Consider the following 26716-nt stretch of genomic DNA (forward strand, 5'->3'; position numbering starts at 1 on the left):
TATCCTCATTTTATAAGCAGAAAATTGAGGTTAAGAGTTTCTAAGCTGACACATAGCCTCTGAGGTTCTGTGATATATATATGTGATATATATATATCATATATATATATATATGATATATATATATGTGATATATATATAATATATATATATTAAATGTTTATTTATTTTTGAGAATCAGAGACAGAGACAGAGTGCGAACTGGGGAGGGGCAGAGAGATAGGGAGACACAGGATCCCAAGCAGGATCCAGGCTCTAAGCTGTCAGCACAGAGCCTGACTCGGGGCTCGAATTCACAGACCGTGAGACCGTGAGATCATGACCCAAGCCGAAGTAGGATGTTTAACCGACGGAGCCACCCAGACGCCCCTGAACTGTGATTTTGAATCTGCATCTCCCAGTTTGCATTTTTCTAAACTCTCCTATATTTGTCAGGGAGTAGAAACATGGGAGAGTAACAACTAGTATATTTTTAAAAATTTTTAATGTTTATTTTTAATGTTTTTTTTAATGTTTATTTATATTTGAGCTGTCAGCACAGAGCCTGACGTGGGGTTTGAACTCACCACCCACTAGATCATGACCTGAGCCGAAGTCTGATGCTCAAAACACTGAGCCACCCAGGCGCCTGACAATTAGTATATTTTTAGAAAGCAACTGTGCAAATTCTCTTCCTTTCATTTAAGGTCACAATGCTATCTATATTCAGTTACGTCATTGTGGTTAGGCTTCTAGGTCTCTTTAAGTGGAACCTGAGCGTATTAATGGGAGTGAATTTGTTCTTCTCAGTTATGAAGGATTTGAGAGAAATGTTCCTTATGGTACTGGGAATCCAAATAACAAGATGCAATGGTGATACTATGGAAAGGTATCCAGGACCTAGAACTAGCAACTGACATAGAGTAAGCACTCAAATAACAATCACTGATGTTTATTAGTGTTCATTCACTCTGTTCTATACTCTTTGCTTGTATTCACTGGTTCAATCCTTACAACAACCCTAAGGGCATTTCTATTATTGTTTCTATTTTATAGGTGAGAAAATTGATGCATGAGTTAATGAACTTGCCAAAGATCACACTCAATAAACAAGCTGGAATTCTGTCTTCAGATCCCCTGCTCTTAACGACTATACTATAAATCTTTCAAATAAATGGATGACATTCTGGGATCATGAAAAATGGAGAATATTCTAGCTCCTAAATATGAATCTACCAGCATTACTTTTTTTCAGTTACTTAAAGTGGTGGATGATTGTGCAAACGACAAAGTTAATGAAAAGACCCTGGTACTTGATAAGGTAGAAGAAAGGCACCCGAATGCCTGATATTCTTTATGTAAGGTGCTATGTTATATCTGTTTGTTTTGTTTTTTTTATTCTCAACATTTGGACTTCTTGCAACACCGTGCAAAGCGCAATGCAGCTCAAAATGTAAACGCAGCTTTTAGGAGCCCAGGGCTGAGCATATAAACTGCCATGTGTACACCCACATCAGGTATGTAACAGGACTGACGGTATGCAACAGGCAATTATAAACGGCGGCTGTGCAATGGTCATGAAGGTCATCCAGCAACCAACAGTTTCGTGTCGAATACTGAGGAGGTTGAGTGCACCATCACACAAAACGGACGCCTGGGCTCATTCTCACTAGCGCGCTTTTCATTACCTAAGTCCTCTCTTTTCGTGACTGTGCAAAAGTAAGCGGGCCTGGCTTCCCGCGCTGGGGACCTAAAATGCCATAAAGCAGCAGGCCAGTCGGGGCCCTTCCGGGCATCCGGCGAACCCGAGACGAAACAAGGCCAGCCCAAGGTCGGAGGGTGCCCCAGGTCCGCCCTCCAGGGTCCGTGCGGAGCGACGTCCACATTTCGCGACCCGCCGCACGGGCGGTCGGAAATCCACCAGCTGCTGGATGACACCGCTCTCCGCCCAACTCCGCGATCCGCTTGTGCTTACGGGGTGCGGCCGAGCCAGGGCCAGGCGAGGACCAGGAGCCGCGGGCTGTTACCTCGCGGGACCAGCCGGTGACGCCAGGGCGCTCAGAGCAGGGGGTGAGCGACAGCCCCGGGGCTCCGGTCACGTCCCACAGCTGACGCTGCGCACACCTCTCCCCGCCCGCTGCGCGCCGAGGGGCGAGGCTGCCTGCGGACCGGGTTCCCAGCGCTGTCCCCATTGGGCCAGGGAATGCTGACGCAAAGGCCACGCCTCCGGCCAGGCCCCGCCCCCCGGCGCCGGCGTCAACGCCGGCGCTTGCGGCGCTGACGTGTCCGGGCGGGCGGTGGCGGCTCCTCCCGGCGCCGGCAGCCACTCGTCGCTGCGAGAGAGGGGCGGGGTGGCCGGGGCCGCGCTCTCCGGGGCCAGCTCGCGGCCCGCCCCGCCGCCCCGGCCCCCCGGATGAGGGTATATATTCGGAGCTGGCGCGGGACGCCTAGGAGTGGCTGCACGGAGCCGGAGCCGGGCGGAGCCGCGATCACGCTGAGGGAGGTGAGCGGCTCCCCGCCCAGTCGGGTCTCCTTCCCCCGCCACCCGCCAGCCTGGAGGGGACGCCGGGGGCCCGGCCCCACCACGCGCACGCTCCTGGGGCCACGTCGTGCTCGGCGCCCGAACCTGGCCCTGGCGGAGGAGTCCGCCCCGCGCGACCCGCAGGCGCTTCGCGAGCTCGGAGACCCCGCTGGGGAGGGCGCCCCTCCCCCGGCTTTGGGGGGGGGACCCGGATGGGGCAGTGCTTGCAGTCGGGGGTTTGTTGAGCGGCGGGGAGTGGGCCTCACCTGGATGGGGGGCGGGAGCCTTGAGGTTCTGCGGCCGGGGCCTTGCGGACAGATTCGGCGAGCTCGGGGACCGCGGGGTGGGGACAAGCGGTCGTTGGAACTGTCCGCTGGGAAGGGGGCGGGCTGGCTGGCATATGAGAGGGAGAGAATTCTGAGGGCGTTGACGGGAGGAGTGGAGACACCTGCGGGGGGACGTGAGCGGGGGACAAAGCCTGCTTGCCCCTTTTGGTTGGTTGGTTGGTTGGCTGGTTTGAATGCTGGTAGTGGGAGAGGGTGGAGATTGCGGGCTTTCCCCGGGCTTGGCCAGGCAGGAGGGTGGGGATTGGAGGGCTGAGAGCACACATGTGCTGAACATATGGCTTCCTGAAGATTTTATTAAGTTTGGCCTGATGCTCTTCTATGTTTATTTGTGCCCGGTTTGTGAAACGTGAAATCAGGTAGCAGCGATGATGGTAATAGGATGTCATTATGCAGTGCTTTTCGTTTAAGGACTTTTAAGGTGAAATTTTTAGGTGTGGACCAGGGGTTTACAGGAAGCTGAAGGCAGTTTCTGTACCCTGACTGTTGGTGAGTTGGCTCACTTAGCTGGGATTAAGAAAGACTCCGTAGGGTGTGCCGCCAAGCATTTATAGGATTCAGTGGTTATGGCTCAAGTCCAAGGCTGTTTTTCTAAAGTTCTAAGAAGTTTACTTATCAATTTTGGGGGGCATAATATAGCAGCGGAGATAGGGGCAGGAAGGAGACCAGAAAAGGAGAGGAATTTCTTTCATAGTGGCATGTAAATTCTAATAAAGGTATATTTGATAATGGCAGAGTTTTACCAAATTTGTCATTGTTTTTGATGCAGATGTATTAGGCTATGGGCATATACCAAATTCTGTCATAATTTCTACAGCAGATCCTTAACTTTTTCAGACTTGTAAAAATAAAAATCCTGGTCTAACTCTTGTATTTACGACTGCTTACCATCACACACACATCCACACTTCTCTCTTACCAGAATCATTGGGGAAAAAGCTACTATTTTTGTGGTTATTTTTTTGCTTCAAAAAAACCCATGGATAAATTATTCTTACTCAAAACCCAAGTATGATTGTTCTGTCGGGAGCATTTACACAGTTATATAACTTGGCACTTGTGATCTTGTCAACCTTTGCAGACCACCAGTGGTGGTCTATGGCCAGGGATCACAGTTTAACTTATAGGGGGGAAAATGTAACCTATAGTTGTCTTATTTGCATGGATCCATTTTTCCCAGGCATCTGAAGGTGGATGGCTGTCTAGTGACTTTTTTAGGAAAAGATTGATTTATATCTTAAAATGTTATAATATTATGTTTGCATATGTGTTTTAATAGGCAGAGGTCTCTCCACTCTTGCCTCTCCTTTGAGGGTGTGTGAGGAAGGCTGGTTCTATCGTCTTCATGAGGAAATGTGTACCCAGGGAGGTGGAACGATTTACACAGGATCAAGTGATGGGGAGGGACCAAGAACTAAGACTCCCAGGTCCTCAGTTACATGGTTCCCTGATCTTCCCACTACAGTATGCTCCTTTACATCTGGAGCTCCTTTAAATACCGTAGTATAGATGCGACCAAGGCCCCCATTCCTTGGAAAATGGTTTGATGTAAAACTCTCTCAACTGTCTGGTTTTTTTTTTTTGTTTGTTTACTTGATGTATTTTTTTTAAGTTTCAAAATTTGTTAATTTTGAGAGAGAGCGAGCGAGTGGGGGATGGGCAGAGAGAGCGAGCGAGGGGGGGATGGGCAGAGAGAGAATCCCAAGCAGGCTCTGGCATGGTCAGTTCAGGGCCCCAGGTGGGGCTCGAACTCTTCAACCATGAGATGACCTGAGCTTAACCTACTGAGCCACCCAGTGCCCCTACATGATGTATTTTTTTAATTAAAAAATAATGTTATGTCTGTTGAAACCTTTGATCAATCAACAGAAATGCCGTTTAATCTCCTAATGCGTGGCCAAGGCTCAGTCTTCTAACTTTTTTTTTTTTTTTTTAATCTGTCTACACTTGCCAGGGATCTCTTTCGTTTGATAACTTAATATCATGTATGGTGATGACCTTGGAAGTTTTATCTTTAGCTCCAGTAGTACCTCTGAACTTTAGACTACTACATTCTGCTGTCTCCTCGGCATTTCTATTTGGATGTCTAATAGGCATCTTGAACTTAACGTAACCAAAAGTGAAGTATTGATTCCCCCACTCTAGGCACCTAGTCCTAAACCTGCCCCCCTCCTACTGTTCCCCACTTCAGCAAATGGCACCACCACTCAAGAGTCCTCTTTGCTGGATTCCTAGCTTTCTCTCTGTCTCCACATTCCATCCATTACCGAATCCTGTAGGATTAGAATCCACATTTCATCACTGCTCTAAGCCAGTGTCATCTCATCTAGACTATTGTGGAAGTTTCTTTAAAAAAATTTTTTATATTTATTTATTTTAGAGAGAGAAAGACAGAGATGAGTGGGAGGAGGGGCAGAGAGCAAGGGAGATATAGAATCTCCCTGAAGCCGACTCCAGGCTCTGAGCTGTCAGCATAAGAGCCTGATGTGGGGCTCGAACTCACAAACAGCAAGATCATGACCTAAGCCGGAATCAGACGCCCGGCTGATTGAGACACCAACCATCTGCTTGCTTCTACTTTTGCCATCTATTAGTCTTTCCCCCCCACCTTGGAATGGAATGATCCTTCTGAGACTTCAGTCAGACCATGATGCTCGCCTGCTCCACATTCCCCAGTGGCTTCCTCAAACCCGAAGTTTTTACTTTGACCCCAAGGGCCTACTTGATCTGCTCAGTGTCCGTCCGCCTCAGTCACTGGGGCTCACTCTGCTCCTGCTGTGTTGACCTTGCTGTTCCATGTACGTCACACGTTGCTGTTTTACAACTGCTGCAATTACAGCTTCCTGTCCCTAGAATGTTCCTCTCCAGGATTCTGACTTGCTTGCTCTCTCTTCATTCGTACGGACTGTCAGATGTCCCAGAGGTCCTCCCCAACTACCCCATTTAAAATACCCCCCATCACCTTGTTGGGCTTTCACCCCTTAGCCCACGTCTGCCTGACGTTTTATGCCTGTCCCTCGTACTGGAACGCGGCATGCGCATTGTCACCTTGTGCGTTGCCGTGTCTGTGTCACCTACATGAGCGCCTGGCAGACAGTGAGTGCTCGTTAACTATTCAGGGAATTAACAATGGCACGTGACCGTGAAATAATGTTCCTCCATAAACTGTCTACTGATGTATCTTTGCATGTGAAAAGGAAACTTTCAGCAGCAGCCTGTTCGTTGGAGGGTAGGCTCGTCATCTGTCTCTCAGTGGAAGTAGCGCTGAGACAAGTTCAGCCTCATCCGCCCATTTCCCAACACTGTGCCTTGTTCCTTGAATACGGTTATTTACCAGAGCCGTTTTTCGTGCTCTTCCCACTGGCTGGAATTTCTTCTTCCTCTTGCACTTTTGGCAGACTTCTTTTTCTCCCACAGTGCCCGACTCAGCAGCTCTCCTCCAGTTCTGGAGGCTGTAGTCGGTGGTCTGGAGCGCAGTTTCACTTTTATAATAGTAGCTGATGACATTCATGGAGGGCTTTTTTATGTGTTAAATGCTTTTCATTTGAATTCAGGAATCCTCTCAACCTTAGAGGTGAGTACTGTTTTTATCCTCATTTTACAGACGAGGAAAATTGAGGCACAGAGAAGTTAAGTAACTTGCTCAAGGTCACAGAATTAGGAAATAGTGGCGCGGGGGTCTGGACTCAGCCCTGCTGACTGAGCCCAGTTTCTACCAGTTACACTGACCCTCTTAAATGAGACCTTGGGTTGAATTCTTTCTCTTTCCTCTGTGTATGGAAGTTATTATTGTCTGATGGAAAGATCATAGGCATCGGAGTCAGGTTTATCTGGGTTAAAATTCCTGATTTTCTACCTACTGGGTAAGTAGCCTTGGGCAAATTACTTAATCTCTTTGAGCCTCGTTTTCTCATTGGTTGTAATTTCACTTACGCCTCCGAACCTGGTGAAGAAAATTCTATTGTTCCCATTTTGCAGATGCAGATAACAGAGTCGAAGCTATCTATGACTTGGCCTAAGCAGTAGAGCCAGGAATAAAAGTCAGTTCTGTTTGATTCCTTAATCAATAAAGATTCGCTTGAATGAAGCTAGAGTATGTGAGGCAGGCCTTTAAGGATGAGTGAGATTTCGGTACATAGGAGAGTCTAAAGGAAGTTCTTGGAGGTAAGGATGAAGGTCTTAGGTGACAGCAGGTAGAATTGTGTCCTACCCTGATAATAAGGTTTCATTTTTGTTTCATATGGAAGCCTTAATTTCGTTAGGAATTGTTGGTAACTTGTAGAGTGCGTTTCGTAAGTAGTACCATTCATTTCACCCTTGAAACATTACATCCCTGAAGTAAATCTAAATAACAAACCCCAAATAAAAGTGGGGAATATAAGTCACTCAATCTTATGTGCTAATCTAATTTGAAGTTGATTTTATAAGAAGAATCAGGAAGCCAGTCTTTCGGTTCACTTTGAGAGGGCACCTTATTTAAAGAAAAAATTATAGAGGCTATGTGCCTGTCTTCTTTGGGATGATAATACCTTTCCTGAATTTATTCTGGAGTGGGCACTGGCTACTGAGAATTTTCTGGTTTGGGTTAACATGCTCAATACCGATTGCCAATACCAATGACTTTTTATGTAATAATGCTTTTTAAATTGACGTCTTTACTCATGCTGTGAAGTTCCTCATCTCCCTGTCCTGTGCATTTTCTTTCTGCACGCTGTTGGTTTGTGAACTCTTTTCTGCAAAGTGAGGTGTCAGAACATCAGTTGTGTCTGTATTTCTGAATAAAATACAAATAATGTACTCTCTCTCTCACTATTCCCCTCTTTTACACACGCGCGCGCGTGCGCGCGCGCGCACACACACACACACACACACACACACACGCTCACGTTCACAGTCTTTCTCCTGAGAGGCCATATAGCATAACGGTTAAGAGTGTGAATTTAAGAATCAGGTTGTCAGGGTTTGAATCCGGGCTCAATCACTTCACTAGTTTGGGACCTCAGGCAAGTTATCTCTGTGGCACAGTACTTCCTCTGTAAAGTAATCCCAGTAGCTGTACCTTAGCCTTGTTTTGAGGGTTAACTGCATAAGCATCCGTAAAGCAATTAGTATTGTACCGTCATAAGCGCTATGCGAGCGGTGGGCGGTGTGATCACCACCTCAGGGAACCCTACTGGAGGTTGTCTGCATCTGAGTTTGTAAATGGTGTTTGGTTTAAGAGTCCTGATGAGATAGATCCCGTCATTAATCCAGGTGAGGCCCAGGGACATTAAGTAACTGAGCGGAACTCCAGAATATTGCTCTGAACTACCATGTATATTACCTACCACTGTTCTGAAGGTAGAAGGTAGCGGGCTGTTTCTTCGGTACCTGTCTTTCCCGTCCTTCACTTCTAAGCAGTTGTAAGGGGGTGATGATTCTTTACAGCGACCCTCAAAGTTTTCCCCTTTCCACTTATTTCCTTTGCAACTAGTCTGGTTCAGATCTTTGGCCTTCTATCCCTGTGATTGTCTTTGAACTTGTTTTCCTGCTTCTCGTTGTCCCTCCTTACCATCTGTTTTATGCTATTGCTCTTTCTCTGAAGTATGGTGACACTGCCCTTTGAGTAATCCGTTGTTGGCATCTCGTTACTGTTAGGTCTAAATCCCTTCGCTTGGGTTGAGGCTTTCGTGGTTTAGCCCTGCCCTCCATCACTTCCCATCATTCTGCAGAAAGCTCCAGCTTCTTTACTGCTCTGTCACACATGCCTGTCCTGCTCGCTTTCTCATCTTATCTGTAATCTGCTCGAGCCCTTGAGATACAGCTGATCATGCGTCCTTTGTGAACTCTTTCTAGACAATGCCTGCCTTCTCTTACATTTATCTGTAGTAGGCAAGTAGTAGTAGGCAAGACTAAATATTTCTTCTTCCTCTGGTTTTGTTTAGTACTACGCACTTTAACATTTTGCTATATATATTACATGGTCTTATCTGTTGATATGTGTGCATTGCTTGTCCCTTTAGGGTTCAATTCTTAGTAGAGAAATTCTCTAGAAGTTGTTATTGAAATAAAACGTATTTTTCATGATTATAGGTAGTCCCATCTTGAATTTTGTTATATTCTGAATACAACAGAATCATTTCCATCATTAGTGCAAAAAGGAGAACAGTTGGTGTATTAAGAAGTCAGGTGTTCTTTCAGTGGGAGCTCATGGTCAGGGGCAACTGAGTGGGCTAGTCAGAGTGTGTACCCTGGAATTAGACCGCCTGGGCTCATATCCCTGCTCTGCCTGTTGGCCCTGTTGTGTTGCCTCTCTGTGCCTCAGTCTCCTCCCTGGTAAAGTAATCAAGATAACAGTACCTGTGTTGTATAGCTGGCAAAAATCAAATGAGACCACATAGGTAAAATTCTTAGTACAGTACTTGGTATGTAATACTAATGATTATTGTCTTCCAAGTTTTTCATTTATTTTTATTTAAACAAATTTTAATTCCAGTATAGTTAACATTCAGTGTTATATTAGTTTCAGGCGTACGATATGATTCAATAATTCTGTACTCATCATGTGCTCATCATGACAAATGCACTCCTTTTTTTCCCCCTTAAGTTTATTTATTTATTTTGAAAGAGGTAGAACGTACAGGGGAGGAGCAGAGAGAGAGGGGGACAGAGGATCTGAAGTGGGCTCTGAGCTGACAGTAGAGACCCACTGAGGGACTCAAACTCATGAGCCACGAGATCATGACCTGAGCCGAAGTCACATGCTTAACCGACTGAGCCACCCAGGCGTCCCACAATGAGTGTCCTCCTTAATCCCCATCACCTATTTCATCCATCCCCTCACCCCTCTCCCCTCTGGTAACCATCAGTTTGTTCTCTTCAGTTAAGAAAGAGCCTGTTTCTTGGTTTGTGTGTGTCTCTCTCTTTTTTTCCCCTTTGCTTGTTTGTTTTGTTTCTTAAATTGCACATATGAGTGAGATCATATGATATTTGTTTTTGTCTGCCTGACTGATTTGGCTTAGTGTTACACTCTCTAGCTCCATCCGTGTTGTTGCAAATGGCTGGATAACGTTTCATTATATATACTTATGTATACACGCACGCCCCACCACACCTTTCTCCATTCATCTGTGGATGGACGCTTGAGCTGCTTCCATAATTTGGCTGTTGTAGGTAATGCTACAGTAAACATAAGGTGCATGTATCCCTTTGAATTAGTGGCTTTCTATTTTTTGGGTAAATACCCAGAAGTGTGATTATTGGGCCATAGGGTAGTTGTATTTTATCTTTTTGAGGAACCTCCATACTGTTTCCACAGTGGCTGCACCAGTTCGCATTCCCACCGACAGTGCACAAGGAAGGGTTCTCCTCACCCTCACCAACACTTGTGTTTCTTGTGTTTTCTGTTTTAGCCATTGTGACTGGTGTGAGGTGATATCTCACTGTACTTTTGATTTGCGTTTCCCTGACGTAGAGTGCTGCCGAGCATCTTTTCGCGTATCTCTTGGCCATCTGGATGTCTTCTTTGGAGAAATGTTTGTTTACCTCTTTACAAGTTGGATCTGTCACAAATCTTGTGAGGGAAAGGCAGAAGTTAACTTCTTTAATATCAAGTGTTCTTTAATGTACTTATTTGTAGTAGGAAAAGCTCTGGTTTTGAGGTTGGACTTTGACCTGCTGTTGATTCCTCTTTTCTTGTAGGTTTACAGGCCCAGAGATTATACCTCTGTCTTCACCACCACCAGAGCATTATGAATGTTAATGATCTCAAAGTCAGGTTGTCCAAAGCTGGACAGGAACACCTGCTACAGTTCTGGAATGAGCTGGATGAAGCCCAACAGGTAGAACTTTATGCAGAGCTCCAGGCCATGAACTTTGAGGAGCTGAACTTCTTTTTCCAGAAGGCCATTGAAGGATTTAACCAGTCGTCTCAGCAAGAGAAAATGGATGCCCGCATGGAACCTGTCCCTCGAGAGGTGTTGGGCAGTGCCACCAGGGACCAAGATCGGCTGCAAGCCTGGGAGAGTGAAGGTATGGGCATGGAATGTTCATTTTAGAGTTTGTAATGAGGGGCGCCTGGGGGGCTCAGTTGGTTAAGCGTCCGACTCTTGATTTCAGCTCAGGTTGTGATCTCACGGTTTGTGAGTTCGAACCCCTCGTGGAGCTCTGTGCCGGCAGCATGGAGCCTGCTTGGGATTTTCTCTGTGTCCCTCTCTCTCTGCCCTCTCCTGCTGTCTTTCTCTCTCAAACATAAATAAACATAAATAATTAAGTAAGTTTGTAATGAGCTACACCAGCGGTATTAAAGTAGCCGGATCATGTAATTATTATTCGGACTCTCCTCTTCCCTTCAACCAGGTGACTGATCAGAAAGTGACAGATGATGTTGCCCAGACTTCTGCAGCGTCATCCCACCCCCCTTCTCATTGCCGTTCCCCGGTCTTCTCATTCAAGTGTTGATGTGCCTCTAGTCTCTTTGCTCATTTCCATGCTTCTTCTACATTTCCCATCCTGAAGCACAAGTTAAATGTTTCAGTTTATGCTGGTTTACTCTAAAAACCTTCCCTAGCCCGTGTTTCCAGCCTGGTCTCCTGTACTTCCATCCATGCCTCCTGTCCCACACATCTTAGCTGGACCAAATAATTCACCTCTCCCTGAATGTTATGTCTTTCCTGCTCTTTGCTTGCGCTTCTAAAAAGAAGCACCTTGGACCGGCCTCTGCCCCTTCTCTGTGTGGCTGGATCACCTTGAAAGGCCATCTCCCCGAGCTGTGCTGTGCAGTGTGGTGGCTCTGCCGTGTGGACAACGTGTCCTCATTCTTTAAGGTTCCTTGATCATGACTTCTTCAGCGAGCCATGTTGGAGTTCCTTGTTCGTGTTTCGCTTTGCTTCCGTTCTTTCTTAGATTACGAGCTGTTTGTGTCTGTCTTCGACGTTACATAGTAGACTCCTAAAGAACAGCCCGTGTCCTCCTTGCCCATGTACATTGCGCCGCATTTAGAACGGGGTTTTGCAGTCACACGTTGGTTGATAAATGTTAGTTGCATCGTCTCAGTGTTTCTTCTCCTAAAGTGTATCATAACGTCTGTCCCCATAGCTAGTTCTACTTCTGCCCTTCAGAATGGCAGAATAGCCGAAGTGTGCCATTTTTGGTGGAGTTAAGAGCTGTGGTTTTTGTAGGCCGCTGCCCCTCTGTGAGTAAGAGTTGACTACATGGTACAGCTCGGCCCTCGAGTGTTTGTACATGCTCCTTGTCAAACCTCATTTCCTCAACTCTGGAATGAACAGATGCGGCTGATACTTTTTTTTTTCCTTTTTAAAAAATGTTACTTTATTACATATGAAAATAACAGAAACACTGCAGAGAAATTGCCCTAAATCTTATCAAATCTATTTTTATTTGCTCACATTGTCACCTAGTACTTGATTATATGTATATTTACTTTTATAGATGTGTAATAATATTGTAGATACAGTCTTGTAGTCTGTACTTGTACCATACTGTTGCTATTAAAAAAATTTTTTTTTAATGTTTATTTTTTTTTGAGAGAGATCGAGATCGAGAGAGAGAGAGAGAGAGAGAGCAAGCAGGGGAGAGGCAGAGAGAGAGGGAGACACAGAATCTGAAGCAGGCTCCAGGCTCCGAGCTGTCAGCACAGAGCCTGACTCGGGGCTCGAACTCACGAACCGCGAGTTCCTGACCTGAGCTGCCGTTGGACGCTTAACTGACTGAGCCACCCAGGCACCCCTATTTTGTCTTGCGTTCTTTGGCATTCCCTGCCCCCACAAAAAAGAAAGATGATTGCCATCATCAACCTCTGTATACCTCTCCATATCTTTCTCTGGGCATACACATTCACTGATTTCCAAACTGTGTTTGGAAGGGGTTCCACTGCTGGGGAGACTTCTCATGTGGCGGGGGGGGGGAGGGGGTGGTGGGGAATGGATACTAAGCAGCTTGGTCTCTAATGCCTTCATCTCCCCACTAAGAGCAGTTCTCCTTTGACATGTTTTATGTATTTGATCTTTACACGAAGTTTTATTTAAAAAATACTGAAAATAATTGGGTGGTCTCTAAGAGGTGCCCTTTTAGATCTGAAGTGCTCGGTGTTGGCTAACCTCTCTTTTTAGAATAGGGCTCTGCCACTAAGCTGTGAGAGAGTGACTTCCTGGTGGATCCTTCTGAATGGGGAGCTGTAGTGATCCTCTGGCCTTTACCAACCCTGGGCTCATTAATCCTCTGCTTCCATCCCTGGGTTTCAAAAAGGCTACTACAACGGAGCAGAAGTCACGCGGGGCTCTTTATACCCTCAGGTATCCCAGCTGCCTAGATTTCTCTTTGTGATTTTACGCAGATGAAGTCTTCCAAGTAACTTTTATGGAAAAGCCAGAGCTTTGACTTTATGTAATGGGGACCATGGGCAGCGATCAAAGCCTCCTATAACTGGAGTCTTCTTTATGATCTTTTTGCCGGAATCCGTGGGACTAGTAGTCTACACGTATGACTTTCCATTTAAACTGAAATCTGGAACTATTGGAACCAACTACACTACAAGCAAGTACAAAACAAACTGCCTTTTGGCTGACTGTCAAGGGAACGATACTTATTTGTGGTTTAAACAGTAGGGGTGAAGAAGGAGACTTTGTCGCTCTTCATTCACTAGCCAGAAACTTCCACGTGTGTGCAAATTGATCACAAAGTAAAGTTTTTGCAGTAAGTTATCAAGGGGAAGAGATTGGTTGCCATTGGGGAGATTCTAATCATTATATTTCAGATAGGAGGAAGATCCTGGCAGTTGTGTCAAAGACAATGCCCCCTGCTTCCCCTCCTTAGGATGGGGGAGATTAAAGCATTGTACAGTGTTTTCAGAATGTCTGGTGGTTACTGACACGAAGATGGACATTTTCGCACCTAGGGTGGAAAATTATTTCTGAAGGATCGATACATAAGTGACCACTGTGCTTTTTGTTGAAGAGAGATCGGATTCTAATTTCATCTCTTTTTTTTTTTTTTTTTTTTTTTTAGGATTTTATTTTTAAATTATCTCTACACCCAGTGTGAGGTTTGAACTTACAATCCTGAGATCAAGAGTGGCATGCTCCAGGAGCGCCTGGGTGGCTCAGTCTGTTAAGCATCCGACTTCGGCTCGGGTCACGATCTTGCAGATTGTGGGTTTGAGCCCCGCATCGGGCTCTGTGCTGATAGCTCAGAGCCTGGAGCCTGCTTTGGATTCTGGGTCTCCCTCTCTCTCTGCCCCTCCCCCGCTCATTCCCTCTCTCTCTCTTTCTCTCTCAAAAATAAACATTTAAAAAAAAAAAAAAAGAGTCGCATGCTCTACTGACTGAGCCAGCCAGGCACCCCTTTAATTCTTTTTTTTTTTTTTTTAATGTTTATTCATTTTTGAGAGAGAGCATGTGAGCAGGGGAGGAACAGGGGGTGGGGGACGAAGGATCTGAAGCAGGCTGTGAGCTGACAGCAGTGAGCCCAGCACTCACGAGCCATGAGGTCATGACCTGAGCTGAAGTCAGACACTCAACTGACTGAACCATCCAGGTGCCCCCCTTTAATTTAGTTCTTAAGGTGTTCCGGCCAGTTGTAGAAAATGGAATGTAGAGGAGTAACTGAAAAATTTCTCTTTTACAAAGCTGAGATCTGGAGAGAGAAGTAATTAGCAACTTCTATGAGAATGTCATTTTAGTAAAGATACGTTGAGAAAATATGTTTGCTTGATGAAAAGAATCATCTTTATCAAAGAAATGTGTGCTTAAACCGAGCACAAAAGAGTCTTCCACTTTTATAATAGCCTATTAATATCTAGTATTAGCCTCTTTTGCCTGTGAGACATTTATAAAATCAATCTGAATGGTGCTTCTCTACTGTAGCACTGTGTTCAGAAAAATATATTCATAACATTACCTCCTATGTTTTCTGGAATCTAGTGCAGTGATATTATCAGTAGATTTGTTTTATTTTAAAAGTAACACGTACCGGGGCACCTGGGTCGTTCAGTCAGTTAAGCGGCTGACTCATGATTTCATCTCAGGTCATAATCTCACGGTTCATGAGATCAAGCCCCACGTAGGGCTCTGCCCTGGCAGCATGGAGCCTGCTTGGGATTCTCTCTCTGTTCCTCCCCAGCTTTTGCACTCTTTTTCTCTCAAAACAAATAAATAAACATTAAAAAGACTAAAAGCAACATGCTTATTTTAGAGAAATTGGAAAAATAACTAAAAATTATAAAGGAAAAAATACAAATCTCTGCCATCCCACAAGTCAGAGATAAATACTCACTAGTATTATTTGATTGTATTTTCTTATGTACACACACACATTGGGATTATGGTTTGTGTGTAATTTTGAGGCTTGTTTATGAATTTGTCATGAAAAGTTTCAAGCATATTTTGAAACAAATATTTAGAGATGAAAACAGTATGACGAACTCTCATATATGTATCACCTTGTTTAATACCAAAATTTTGCTACTCTTCCTCCATCTATCTCTCCTTTTCTTTTTCTTTGCTGTAATACTTTAAGAGAAATCTCAAACATCATGTTATTTTTACCCTGATTGAGTTCAGTATTCATCTCTGTGTATACAGATATTCTCCTGCTACTCACGATGCTATTCTTATTCCTAATGAGATTCACAATAATCCTCCCAGTACCTAAAACCGGTTCAAATAGCGGTTTCCCTTATTAGTCTGCTTTTTGTACTTGACATTTTTGGGAAATGGTTAATCTCCCAAGTAATAGTTTTACTATTCTGAAAAGTTAAAGACTTAAAATATCTTTTCGAGTAACTTTCTTGGATAGTCTTCCTTTATTTCTACTTGTCGAATAGCCTGTTTACCTGACTCATCGTCCTGGGAGTGCTGACAGTTTAGATGGAAAGTTCTGGCAGGTGCTTTGCCTCGCCTGCACCTGTGCTGTCCTCCTTGTTTCGGGCGCGTGCCCAAGTCAGAGTGTGTGAGAGGAACTAGTCCAAGCCGGAAGTTATCCAGGAAGCGTTTGACCTATTTCAGGCTGCTGTACACCCTGCTCTTTGTTTCTTATAAATGTTAGCAGGAAGAGGGGCGCCTGGGTGGCGCAGTTGGTTAAGCGTCCGACTTCAGCCAGGTCACGATCTCGCGGTCCGTGAGTTCGAGCCCCGCGTCGGGCTCTGGGCTGATGGCTCGGAGCCTGGAGCCTGTTTCCGATTCTGTGTCTCCCTCTCTCTCTGCCCCTCCCCCGTTCATGCTCTGTCTCTCTCTGTCCCAAAAAATAACCAAAAAAAACGTTGAAAAAAAAAATTAAAAAATAAATAAATAAATAAATGTTAGCAGGAAGAGTTCTCAGGCCGTTGGGCCTATGACACCTGACTCTCCAAGGAGAGTGATGTCCTCCAGCCCTGGCAACTGCTCGTTCAGGCTTGATTTTCTTTTTTTTAAGCCTCTGATTTGGTCTGTACTAGGTCCCCTCTGTGGGAAAGTCATTAAATGCCCTGCAGTAGAAGGATGGAGAGATGATACTTTCTCCTTTTTTGTCTATATTTCTGCATAAGAAGTTTGGGGATAGAAGCTCATAACTTCCTAATCGTCACATGGGCTAAGTACATTAATAATTAACATTTTTCCGATAGGTGCAGCGGTGCCCACGTAAAATTTATGCTGTGACAAAAACAGTTGGAAATCAAGTATTCTTGCCACGTAACTAAACAGCTTACCTAATTTTATTGGCCCGCTTAATTTCAAGCAGTGTTTTATCTGTCATTGTAAGACAGATACTAATTTATGTGTTACACACTTAAAAAAAAATTTTTTTAACGTTTATTTATTATTGAGAGTCAGAGAGAGACAGAGCATGAGCAGGGGAGGGGCAGAGAGATGAGGAGACACAGAATCAGAAGCAGGCTCCAGGCCCTGAGCTGTCAGCACGGAGCCTGACGCGGGGCTCGAACTCACGAACCACGAGATCATGCCCTGAGCCGAAGTTGGATGCTTAACCGACTGAGCCACCCAGGCGCCCCATACACACTTTTTAAACATTGCACTTTTATTGCAGTGACGCAGCTGAGGTGGAGAAGGGCTTCAGCCAGCGAACGCACGATCTGATACTGCTCTCAGCATCTGTAGCTGCGTTTGGTTCTTGAAATGCAGCTGGTCTACGGGCTTCTTTCTGTCCTCACGTTTTTCTCTGCTCATCAGTGAGATGCATAAGCAGGAAGAGGTTAAGGCAGAAACCTGTTTATTGTAAATACGTGCGGATTGTGTTGTAACTCATTGGAAGAGCTGTGGTCCCACGGAGATGAGACTTGAACGTGGATCCGCCCACGGTCGTACACCCCGCGGGCATAATCTCAGTGCTGCTATTCGGTCACAGTGATGGGATGGGTAATCAGGTCTGCAGACGGGAAAAAGATTGAAGAAAGCATGGCAGGCTGGGGCTTAGGAAGCATGTATTTGAATAAAGAAGGAGGCCATTGTGAGCTGCTGTGTAGAGAGCTGTAAAACTGAACACTTTGGAGAACTGGAATGAAGCAGTGCTTTAGGGAACTCATCCAGGGAAGAGAGAAGTGTAGACCGTGATACTGCGATAACTGGTTAGAGCCTGTGGAAAGCACTGGTAGGTGTTGGGTGGTCATCAGGTGACCTGAGCTGGGACATGGGGCTGGGACTTGGGGCTGGGACTTGGGGCTGGCTCCGGGAGCAGTCTCTTACCATTCATGGGCAAGGTGGCTGAGGGAGATAATTGACCTTGGGACTGAAGATAAAAGAAAGACATCAGAAAGGAGGACTAGAGCCACATTAACAATGAAACAACTTAAAACACATGTGCTCCGTGAAGAAAATAAATACGACAAAGAGAACAAAGGCCTCTGTGTCCACAATATTTATCTGGGACTTTTTTTGAAGATGTTTAGAAATATTTCTGATTCTGACACCTTTGGAGGTATGTGAGGGTTCTGACAGACCAAAGTTATTTATCTGCAGTTCTGAAATGGTGCAAAGCCTGGTTTGCAGCAAAACCAAACTTGAACAGACATGAAACTTTTTTTTTTTCAACATTTATTTTTGAGAGACAGACAGAGACAGAGTGTGAGCAGGGGTGGGGCAGAGAGAAATGGAGACACAGAATCTGAAGTAGGCCCTGGGCTCTGAGCTGTCAGCGCAGAGCCCGATGCAGAGCTTGAACCCACGAACCGTGAAATCATGACCTGAGCCAAAGTCGGACGCTTAACTGACTGAGCCACCCAGGCGCCCCGAACAGACACAAAACTATTGATGAACTTTATTTATCCCACTTAATGGGATTACAGGGTCCAGTCTCAGATTTGCTGGAGGTAACATAGAATGCTGTGTATATACTATATTTCATTTTCTACAGTTTGAAGAGTTCTGCCTTCTGAAGCAGATCTTTTTTTTTTTTTTTTGATAAAGTTTATTTTTTTTTTGAGAGAGAGAGAGCATGCACACATGTGTCAGAGAGAGAGGGAGAGAAAGAGAATCCCAAGCAGGCTCCAGTGCAGAGCCTGATGCGGGGCTCAAACCCTTGAAACGTGGGATCATGATCTGAGCTGAAGTCAAGAGTCAGCAAATCTGACCCACGGAATTAGGTGTAAGGGATTATGGCCCTGTATTTCATTAAAATAATGCTTTTTGGGTCAGTGACAGCAGAATTAAATTTCTTCCCTAGAAACCGTGGTTTCTTTGATAGCTCAGGGAATAACCAAATGTAAAACCGTTTTCAAACCTGCCTTGTGTTGTCCCTGCTCCCTTCGGAATGCTTCACTTCATCTCAGTCTTTGTTACATTGGGGGCTGTGGTGCTTGCTTCAGGGGGACACAGATGTGGGGTGCTGTTAGAGATGTCAGTGTTTGGCAAATTTTGGAGAATGTGGGGCTCGACCCTGCGGCTTTTCCTTGTGGGGTGGTAGGTAAGAGAGATTAAAAAAAAAAAGTGCACTTCTCATGAATTCAGTGGAAAAGAGAAGGGCGAGAAAGAGATAGGAAGGGAAGTTTACACCCTAAAAATTACGGCGCTGTAATGTATCTATCTGTTCAGTGTTTGGGTGTGAAGAGAGAGGCTGGGGGCAGTGTAGTGCGTGGCGAATACAGGGTGAGGTTCCAAGCCTTATTCAGCTTTCCTAGTGTTGTGACCTTGGGCAAGACCTTTAATTTTTCTGAGCCTGTTATCTCTGACGTGGGGGAAATTAGACCTACCTCTTCGATTACGGTTACTAGTTAGGGTCTCATGTTACTCCAGATCTTATTATCAGACTCTGATAGGGTACAATGAAATGCCATGGAGAGTATAAAAAGACAGTTCTGGGGGCGCCTGGGTGGCTTAGTCGGCCCCTCCGACTTTGGTTCAGGTCATGATCTCCAGGTTCGTGAGTTGGAGCCCCGCATCTGGCTCTGTGCTGACAGCTTGGAGCCTGCTTCAGATTCTGTGTCTCCCTCTCTCTCTCTGCCCCTCCCCTGTTTGTGCTCTGTCTCCGTCTCTCTCAAAAGTAAACATTAAAAAAAAAAAAAAAAAAAAAAAGACAGTTCTGTCTCTGGGCAAGGAAGCAAGAGAGAAAATTAGGTCTCGGGTAGCTGAGGTTAGCTTCACATCAGAAGTGAAAGTTATGGGGATATCCAATGTCCTTTTAAGTTTTTTGATAGCTGGATAGTTGCTGTATCCTATCCTTGGGTTATACGTATTTCCTACTGAAGATAGGTTGTAGAATTAGGACTGGGGAAAGTTTGGATTTTACAGTGGATTTGTTTAGAATATTTCTTTACGTTCTTGATATACTAGCATATTAGCTTTCGGAAGGCCTCATTAATACATCAAAAGTGTAAAGACAAAGTTGGTGAATCAGACAAACCTGTGTCACTAGGGATATAAAAATAATAATAATAGATGCTGGCTACCACTGCTCTCTCTGGGCCGGTGTGCAGTTCTGGGTAGTGACAAGCTTTGTGCACAGGTCTGAGGATTTTAAGGCAAGTGTGAGATTCAGAAAACAAGAACAAAACCCATCAACCATTGCTTTATCTCATCTGGCATTTTCCGGCTTTTCTCGCTTCCCAGAGACCCAGCTTCTGTGTTGCCTCTCCCCACAAGCTCCTTTGCCTTGTGATGCTGACCTGGTCCGGGCTTCGCATAATGAGATGGCTCTTAGAAACCACAGAGGGCAAGATTTTGTTTTTGGTTTTTTTGTTTTAAATTCAAACCGAGAGCCTCTGTGGTTAGTAACATTTACAGTTTTACGTGTTTGCATTTGGATCTTAAATCCATCTTGAATTACTTTAATTCAGAGAATAATATTCTTATCCAGGCGTTATGTTTGGTTCTTACCTACTGCTGAGTATTCAGCTGATGAAGACCGACAGGCTTGCAGGCAACAGAACTAAATCATCAACAGAAAGACTGAGTTTCACATTCTTGTGAGCTGGTGTAGATGGCCCTTAAAAATCCTCCAACACAGGTGCATCTTAATCCATTCTGTTAATGAATAATTACATACAATCAAATGCACTAGTTTTAGGAGCTTTCGCCGTATTTATACACTCATGTAACCTCCACCCCAGTCAAGATATAGAACATTTCCATCACCCCCCACAGCCTCCTGCTGCCTTTTTGCAGCCAGATCCTCTAAGCTTTTTCAGTTGAGTTAGGTTGCAAACCCAGGCGTCCTGCCTTCTTGACGACCATACTGCCTTGCTTTCCTGCGGGTTTCTTTTCTGTACATTTACTGGAGGTTGGTGTGTCTGGTAAGTTTGCATGCTCATTGATGAGTTAATTGTTTATTACTGATCGATTTATAGGGCTGGAGGTAATTTAGTACCATCATCATTTATCCTGAAGCCTGGGTATCTTCTTTTATCCTTTCTCTTGACTTGCCACATCTAATAAGTGGTCAGGTACTTGTAAGACCTTCTGTTGGGCTTTGCCTTGTGATGTTACTGGAAAAAAAGTTATTAACTCATTAAAGCATATTATTCATTATTTGGTGTCTGGTTGAGTTCTATAATTAAAAAAAAATTTTTTTTTTGATGTATATTTATTTTTGAGAGAGACAGAGTGTGAGTGGGGGAGGGGCAGAGAAGAGGGAGACACAGAATCCGAAGCAGGCTCCAGGCTCTGAGCTGTCAGCACAGAGCCCGATGCGGAGCTCGAACTCATGAACTGTGAGATCATGACCTGAGCCACCCAGGTGCCCCCCGAGTTCTACAATTTTTTAATAGTAAAAATGTTTTCATTAACAAGATAGCTATAGTTATTGATGATTATTTCTTGTTCTTTTTGCCTTAGGCAAATAGGGTGATTCTTTGCTGCTACTTTTTATATGAGAAATCCTAAATGCTGAATTATGGAGGTTTTGTGATACAAGTGTTTTCTTTTCCAGGACTTTTCCAGATTTCTCAGAACAAAGTGGCAGTTCTCCTTCTAGCTGGCGGGCAGGGGACGAGACTTGGTGTTGCATATCCCAAGGGAATGTATGATGTTGGTTTGCCGTCTCACAAGACGCTTTTTCAGATTCAGGCGGAGCGTATCCTGAAGCTTCAACAGTTAGCTGAAAAATACCATGGCAGCAAATGTATCATTCCATGGTAAGATATGCCTCATTAAGGGAGAGTGTGTGAACATGTATTGGTCTATGATATTCAAAATACACGTAGACTTTATTCATAAGCAGACATGTTTCCTGTTACTAATGGTTTTCCCAGGAGCTGTAATTTACTGTCTAAAAGTAATCTGTAGTATAATTAGATAGATGATCATTGTAGCCTTAATGCACAACATATATTCACCTCCGACTTTTACATCCCTACCTGAGTACCTCTAGGGACTCATTGGGTTTTCTCAGTGTAGAAAAAGAAACTTGATACTGATTGGTAGTTTGACTATAAATTTCTTTAAAGAAATTTTTTAAATTTATTTTGTGTGTGTGAGAGAGAGTGAGAGAGAGCGAGCACGAGCAAGGGAGGGGCAGAGAGAGAGGGAGACACAGAATCGGAAGCAGGCTCCAGGCTCTGAGCTGGCAGCACAGAGCCCGATGCGGGGCTCGAACCCACAAACCGTAAGATCATGACCTGACCCAAAGTCAGATGCTTAAATGACTGAGCCACCCAGGTGCCCCGCTATGTATAAATTTCTAATTGAAAATCCGTTTCCCTCTGAAATTTGAAGGTCTTGCTGTGTTGTTTCCATCATTGTTGTTGACAGGTCCATTGTCATTCTGTTTCCTGGTCTCTCCCTGCACACCCCCCCCCCCCCCCCCCCCCCCGGCCAGCATCTAAGGTCTCTTCTTATCTACGGCATCTGAAATTTCATGATGATGTGATACAAGTCTATTTTTAGTCGCTGCTCTGGGCACTCCAGGAGTTCTCACAGTTTAGAAACCCCTATCCTTAAGTACCAGGCTATCTCGCTCTCCCCACAGCCCACCCTTCCCACACAACACCAGCTGAAAGCCCCACTGATTTCTCTGCTGGGGGCCATGCTGGATCCCCAGGGCCTGCTGGCCAGTGTCGGTGTCCTGAGCACCAAGAGACTATGGGAAATTCTGCTCTGCTTTGTAAAAGTTTTTGATTTGGCTCTTAAATCTCTTTCCCAGAGCAGCTTTGCAAATACATTTTGAGGGGGAAACCAGCTGTGTGTTTGAGATCCCTCAAGTCCCTGATCTTGTTATTTTAGCCCCATGTGACCCAACCAAAGCTCTGTTGGTTTCTCTCTCCTTCTGCCTGGTCCAAGCTGGAGTTCCTACCACTAGCCTGTATCCCAAGTCGGCAAATACCCCCAGGAAAAGGCAGCAGCTGCGTATCCTTAGCCCCTCTTGGAAAGATTCTCACTGTCTGGAATTTTAGTTCCCATCCATGTTGCTTCTGTAGCTCTGTGATGCCTTTAAAAATAGGCTGTTGGTAAATTTCCCAGCTTTGCTAGCTCTTCTCAAGATGAGTATTGGCCATAAACTGTTTATTTCATCTTGAGTCCTTCGGGGGGTTTTGCGGGACGTCTGTGTTCTGAGTGGCCGGTATTCTGTTTAAGGCCCTGGTTCCCACCATCGTGTTGGATTTTCTTCCCTCTTCTTCCTCACAGCTCAGGATCTCTGTGCTTTTCTGCTGCAGAGTGATTTAGCCACCTCTTTGTAGTCAAAGTTCAAAATACCCAGGATAATTTGTTAAGTAGACAGATACCTAGTATGGTGGGAAATTATACCATTTTCTTTATTCATTCAACAGATACTGCATACCTCCTTCTAGGTACTGGGGATAGACCAGCAACCAAAACGGACAAAAATCCCTCCTTATATGTATGTGGTTTACATTTTAGTAAGGGCAGGAGCTACTATAGTCACTAATTGTGGTTTTAGATAGGGTTTTTTTCTCCTTTGCCATACTAGCGGGGGTTGGATTTTTGTGAAAACAGAGAGTATAATTACACTTTTATGATTTTAAATGGAGGGTGAGCAGAGCCCAGATTACATTTCAAAACTTTAGTGAAAAGAACCAAAAGAGATCATCACACTGTATTACATTTACCCTTTTCTCCCTATTTATTTACAACAGGAGTTTTAAATTTAGAATATACCTTTCACAGAGTTCTAAAATGTTTATTTAAACCAGTTACAGGCTCTCTGTTGCAGGAGGTACGTGTAATATTGTCACATAGACGTATTTTACATGTAAAGGTTGATGAAATTACTGGAAGAAATTCCCCATGGGTAGCCGCTAATGCTCCCTTATCCAGGAAGAGGATGAAGGAGGTCAGAACAAAGAGGCAGTGTGCTCAGTGATTTTTTTTTTTTTTTTTAGCTTAGAAAATAGACAAGATTGAATTGTGCCCTGATTCACATGACCCTATGGCTTAGAAGGTCTACTTTTCTCTTGCAAGGTATATAATGACCAGTGGCAGAACAATGGAATCTACAAAGGAATTCTTCACAAAGCACAAGTACTTTGGTTTGAAAAAAGAGAATGTAATCTTTTTTCAGCAGGGAATGCTCCCTGCTATGAGTTTTGATGGGAAGATTATTTTGGAAGACAAGAACAAGGTTTCTATGGCTCCAGGTTTGTAAGCATGCTTATTTAAGGGTGACTAGAAATGGTAGTAACGTAAGTCCTTCCATTTGGTTTTCTTCCTTTTTTTAAAAAAGTTTTTAAAATGTGTATTCATTTTTGAGAGAGAGAGAGTGCGCGCGCATGTGAGCATGAGTGGGGGAGGGGCAGAGAGAGAGGGAGACACAGAATCCGAAGCAGGCTCCAGGCTCCACGCTGTCAGCACAGAGCCTGATGTGGGGCTTGAACCCATGGACCATGAAATCATGACCTGAGCTGAAGTCGGATGCTTAACCGACTGAGCCACCCAGGCACCCCAGTGATTTGGATTTAAAAAAATCAATGTTTAATTCATATTTAAAATTGTATCCCCATTTGGTAATGATTTAAAAAAACTGAAAATACCAGCGGGTGACATGGTACACTGTCACAGTGTGAATGTCTGCCCGCGAGAGCAACTTGGGCAGCGTGCGGGGTACTCGGTGTCTTTGCCCAGTGTTTTACATCAGCAGAGTTCATGGCTGCATTACTTCTCGTAGTGAAAGATTGGGAACCGTTTGCTGTTTCATAAATAAGAGGTTAAATTGTCGTTTATCGATAGTAATGGTTCTCAAACTGTCCTAAAACAACTGTGGAGACCTAAATGACACAGAGAAGTAGTTTCAGGTTAACTTTCGATGGGAAGCGTGACGCTGCATGCCCAGTATGGCTGGGCCACCGCTCTGAGCGCCTGCAGGTGGCGTGTGCCCGCTGCAGCCTGCTAGAGGATCCTAGACCCGTCGGCACGCTGCCAGTGTAGACACATGCAGCGACCCTGACTGTGATCCCCACTAGAAAATAATCGTGTGGACAGATTCATATCTATGTGAATCTTTGCTTGGAGGAAAGGTTGAAAGGGGACAAATAATAGTGTTAACGGTGGTAGTCTCCAGTCATAGATTTTTGTGTCATCTTAATGCTTTCTTTCCTTCTTAATTATGGAACACTTTATTTTTAGCTTTATTTTTGTGAAGTTGTCCAATTAAAAAAAAATTTTTTTTTGATGTTTATTTATTTTTGAGAGAGAGAGAAAGAGCAGGGGAGGGGCAGAGAGAGAGGGAGACATAGAATCCAGAGCAGGCTCCAGGCTCTGAGCGGTCAGCACAGAGCCTGACGCGGGGCTCGAACCCACAAACCACGAGATCATGACCTGAGCCGAAGTTGGACGCTTAACTGACTGAACCACCCAGGTGCCCCAGAGTTGTCCAGTTTTTCAAGCTGAGGCTGCGAGTGTTGATGGAAGAAGTACATTAAAGCAGCACTAAAAATAGATGTGAAAGAAGAGGCTTTTACCTATATTTGTTTTAAATCTGACCTTCATATTAACCTGGTTTCCTAATGAGTTATTTGGTATAATATGCTCATGTATTTTTATTTTTGAGATGGGGGAAATTGTCAGTGATGGCGCTGTAAACACAGAGCTAACTTGAATCGTACAAATATTAGCAACGCTTGAGATGTGATGAAATCATCATTACTTGATAAATAATTTTACATTTCCCAATGTATTATGGGCTAAATGGTTAAAAGGGCTGAGTTAAAAAGAGAAGTATGGTCTTTGGGTTGCCTGGCCCTGCATTAATGTTATTCTCTCAGTTCTGCTAGATTACTTTCACAGTCATGTAGTCTAATATTTTGACACCCCCATTCTTCCTTACGGATACTTTTCTTGACACTGTGATGTAAAACTGCTTTTCAGAGCTCTTCACCCCAGTTTGACGGCATTAACCCAGGTAACAGTTTGGGGGTACCTTCTGAATGGGTTTTGGTGTGCTACTAATGGGCTCTTTTATTTCCCAGATGGGAATGGTGGTCTTTATCGGGCGCTTGCAGCCCAGAATATCGTGGAGGACATGGAACAGAGAGGCATTTGGAGCATTCACGTCTACTGTGTTGACAACATCCTAGTGAAAGTGGCAGACCCCCGGTTCATTGGCTTCTGCATCCAGAAAGGAGCAGATTGTGGTGCAAAGGTAACACCTTTCCCAACCGTAGCGAGGCTCTAGGTGGATTTGCTCTGTCAGAATGTATATTCCAGGACTCAAACTAGAATTATTAGGGTGATTGGAATATTTTCTCTCTCTCCAGTAACTAAATTATCCCCCACCTACTTTTTCTCTTAAATTGGCAGCTTTTGGTTCTTGAAATAATGTTCTGTGCTTGTGTGTGGATGATTTGTTAAGTACTGGGAAAGTGAATGATCATCACTAGGCCTGGGATGGATTCGTTAATATCAAGCTGTGTTTGGGGCGCCTGGGTGGCTCAGTGGGTTAAGTGTCCAACTTCGGCTCGGGTCATGATCTTGCACTTCGTGGGTTTGAGCCCCATGTCGGGCTCTGTGCTGCCAGCTCAGAGCCTGGAGCGTGCTTCTGATTCTTTGTCTCCCTCTCTGTCTGCCCCTCCCCTACTTGCGCCTTCTCTCTCTCTCTCTCTCTCTCTCTCTCAGAAATAAACATTAAAAAAAGTTAAAAAAATATCAAGTTGTATTTGATCAGATTAACCTACTTTCTTCCAGTGACAAAGTTGCTGGAGTAGGAGGAAGGGAAGTATGGTGGGAATAGCAGATGTAGATTTCAGCAAGGCATTTGACAAGCTACCTCGTGGTAATCTTATGATTAAGATGGAAATGTGCAGAGAAGGGCAATGAAGGAGATTGTTAACTGCTTGACAGCCATCAACATAACACATTAATATTAAGATAGACGGGGTGGGTGGGAAAAAGCGGGGAGGTCTGTATCGCCATGTGACAAGACTGGTCTTGCCACTTTCTTTTCAACATTGTTTTAGTTGCACAGATGATGATATAGGAGGCATGCCTATGTGGCAGTG

The 26716-nt window shown here is 44.6% G+C and overlaps 1 protein-coding gene across 11 annotated transcripts in view; it reads left to right on the top strand.

The window, feature by feature from the left end:
* The first annotated feature begins 2233 nt into the window (after window positions 1-2233).
* UAP1 (UDP-N-acetylglucosamine pyrophosphorylase 1) overlaps window positions 2234-26716 on the top strand; it is a 46056-nt gene continuing 21573 nt past the window's right edge. For 6 of the 11 annotated variants that reach the window (XR_006707032.1, XR_006707033.1, XM_045456608.1 and 3 more), the window contains exons 1-5: window positions 2252-2482; window positions 10525-10854; window positions 21196-21400; window positions 23685-23860; window positions 25688-25860. Coding sequence is in view for 8 of the 11 variants with exons in the window: in XM_045456608.1 (XP_045312564.1) it covers window positions 10575-10854; window positions 21196-21400; window positions 23685-23860; window positions 25688-25860 (834 nt within the window). In the remaining 3 variants the exon portion in view is untranslated. The other 5 variants (XR_006707034.1, XM_045456610.1, XM_045456607.1 and 2 more) reach the window with 4 other exon arrangements.

Source organism: Leopardus geoffroyi, chromosome C3 (genome assembly GCF_018350155.1).
Source record: "Leopardus geoffroyi isolate Oge1 chromosome C3, O.geoffroyi_Oge1_pat1.0, whole genome shotgun sequence".
Classification (NCBI taxonomy): domain Eukaryota; kingdom Metazoa; phylum Chordata; class Mammalia; order Carnivora; family Felidae; genus Leopardus; species Leopardus geoffroyi.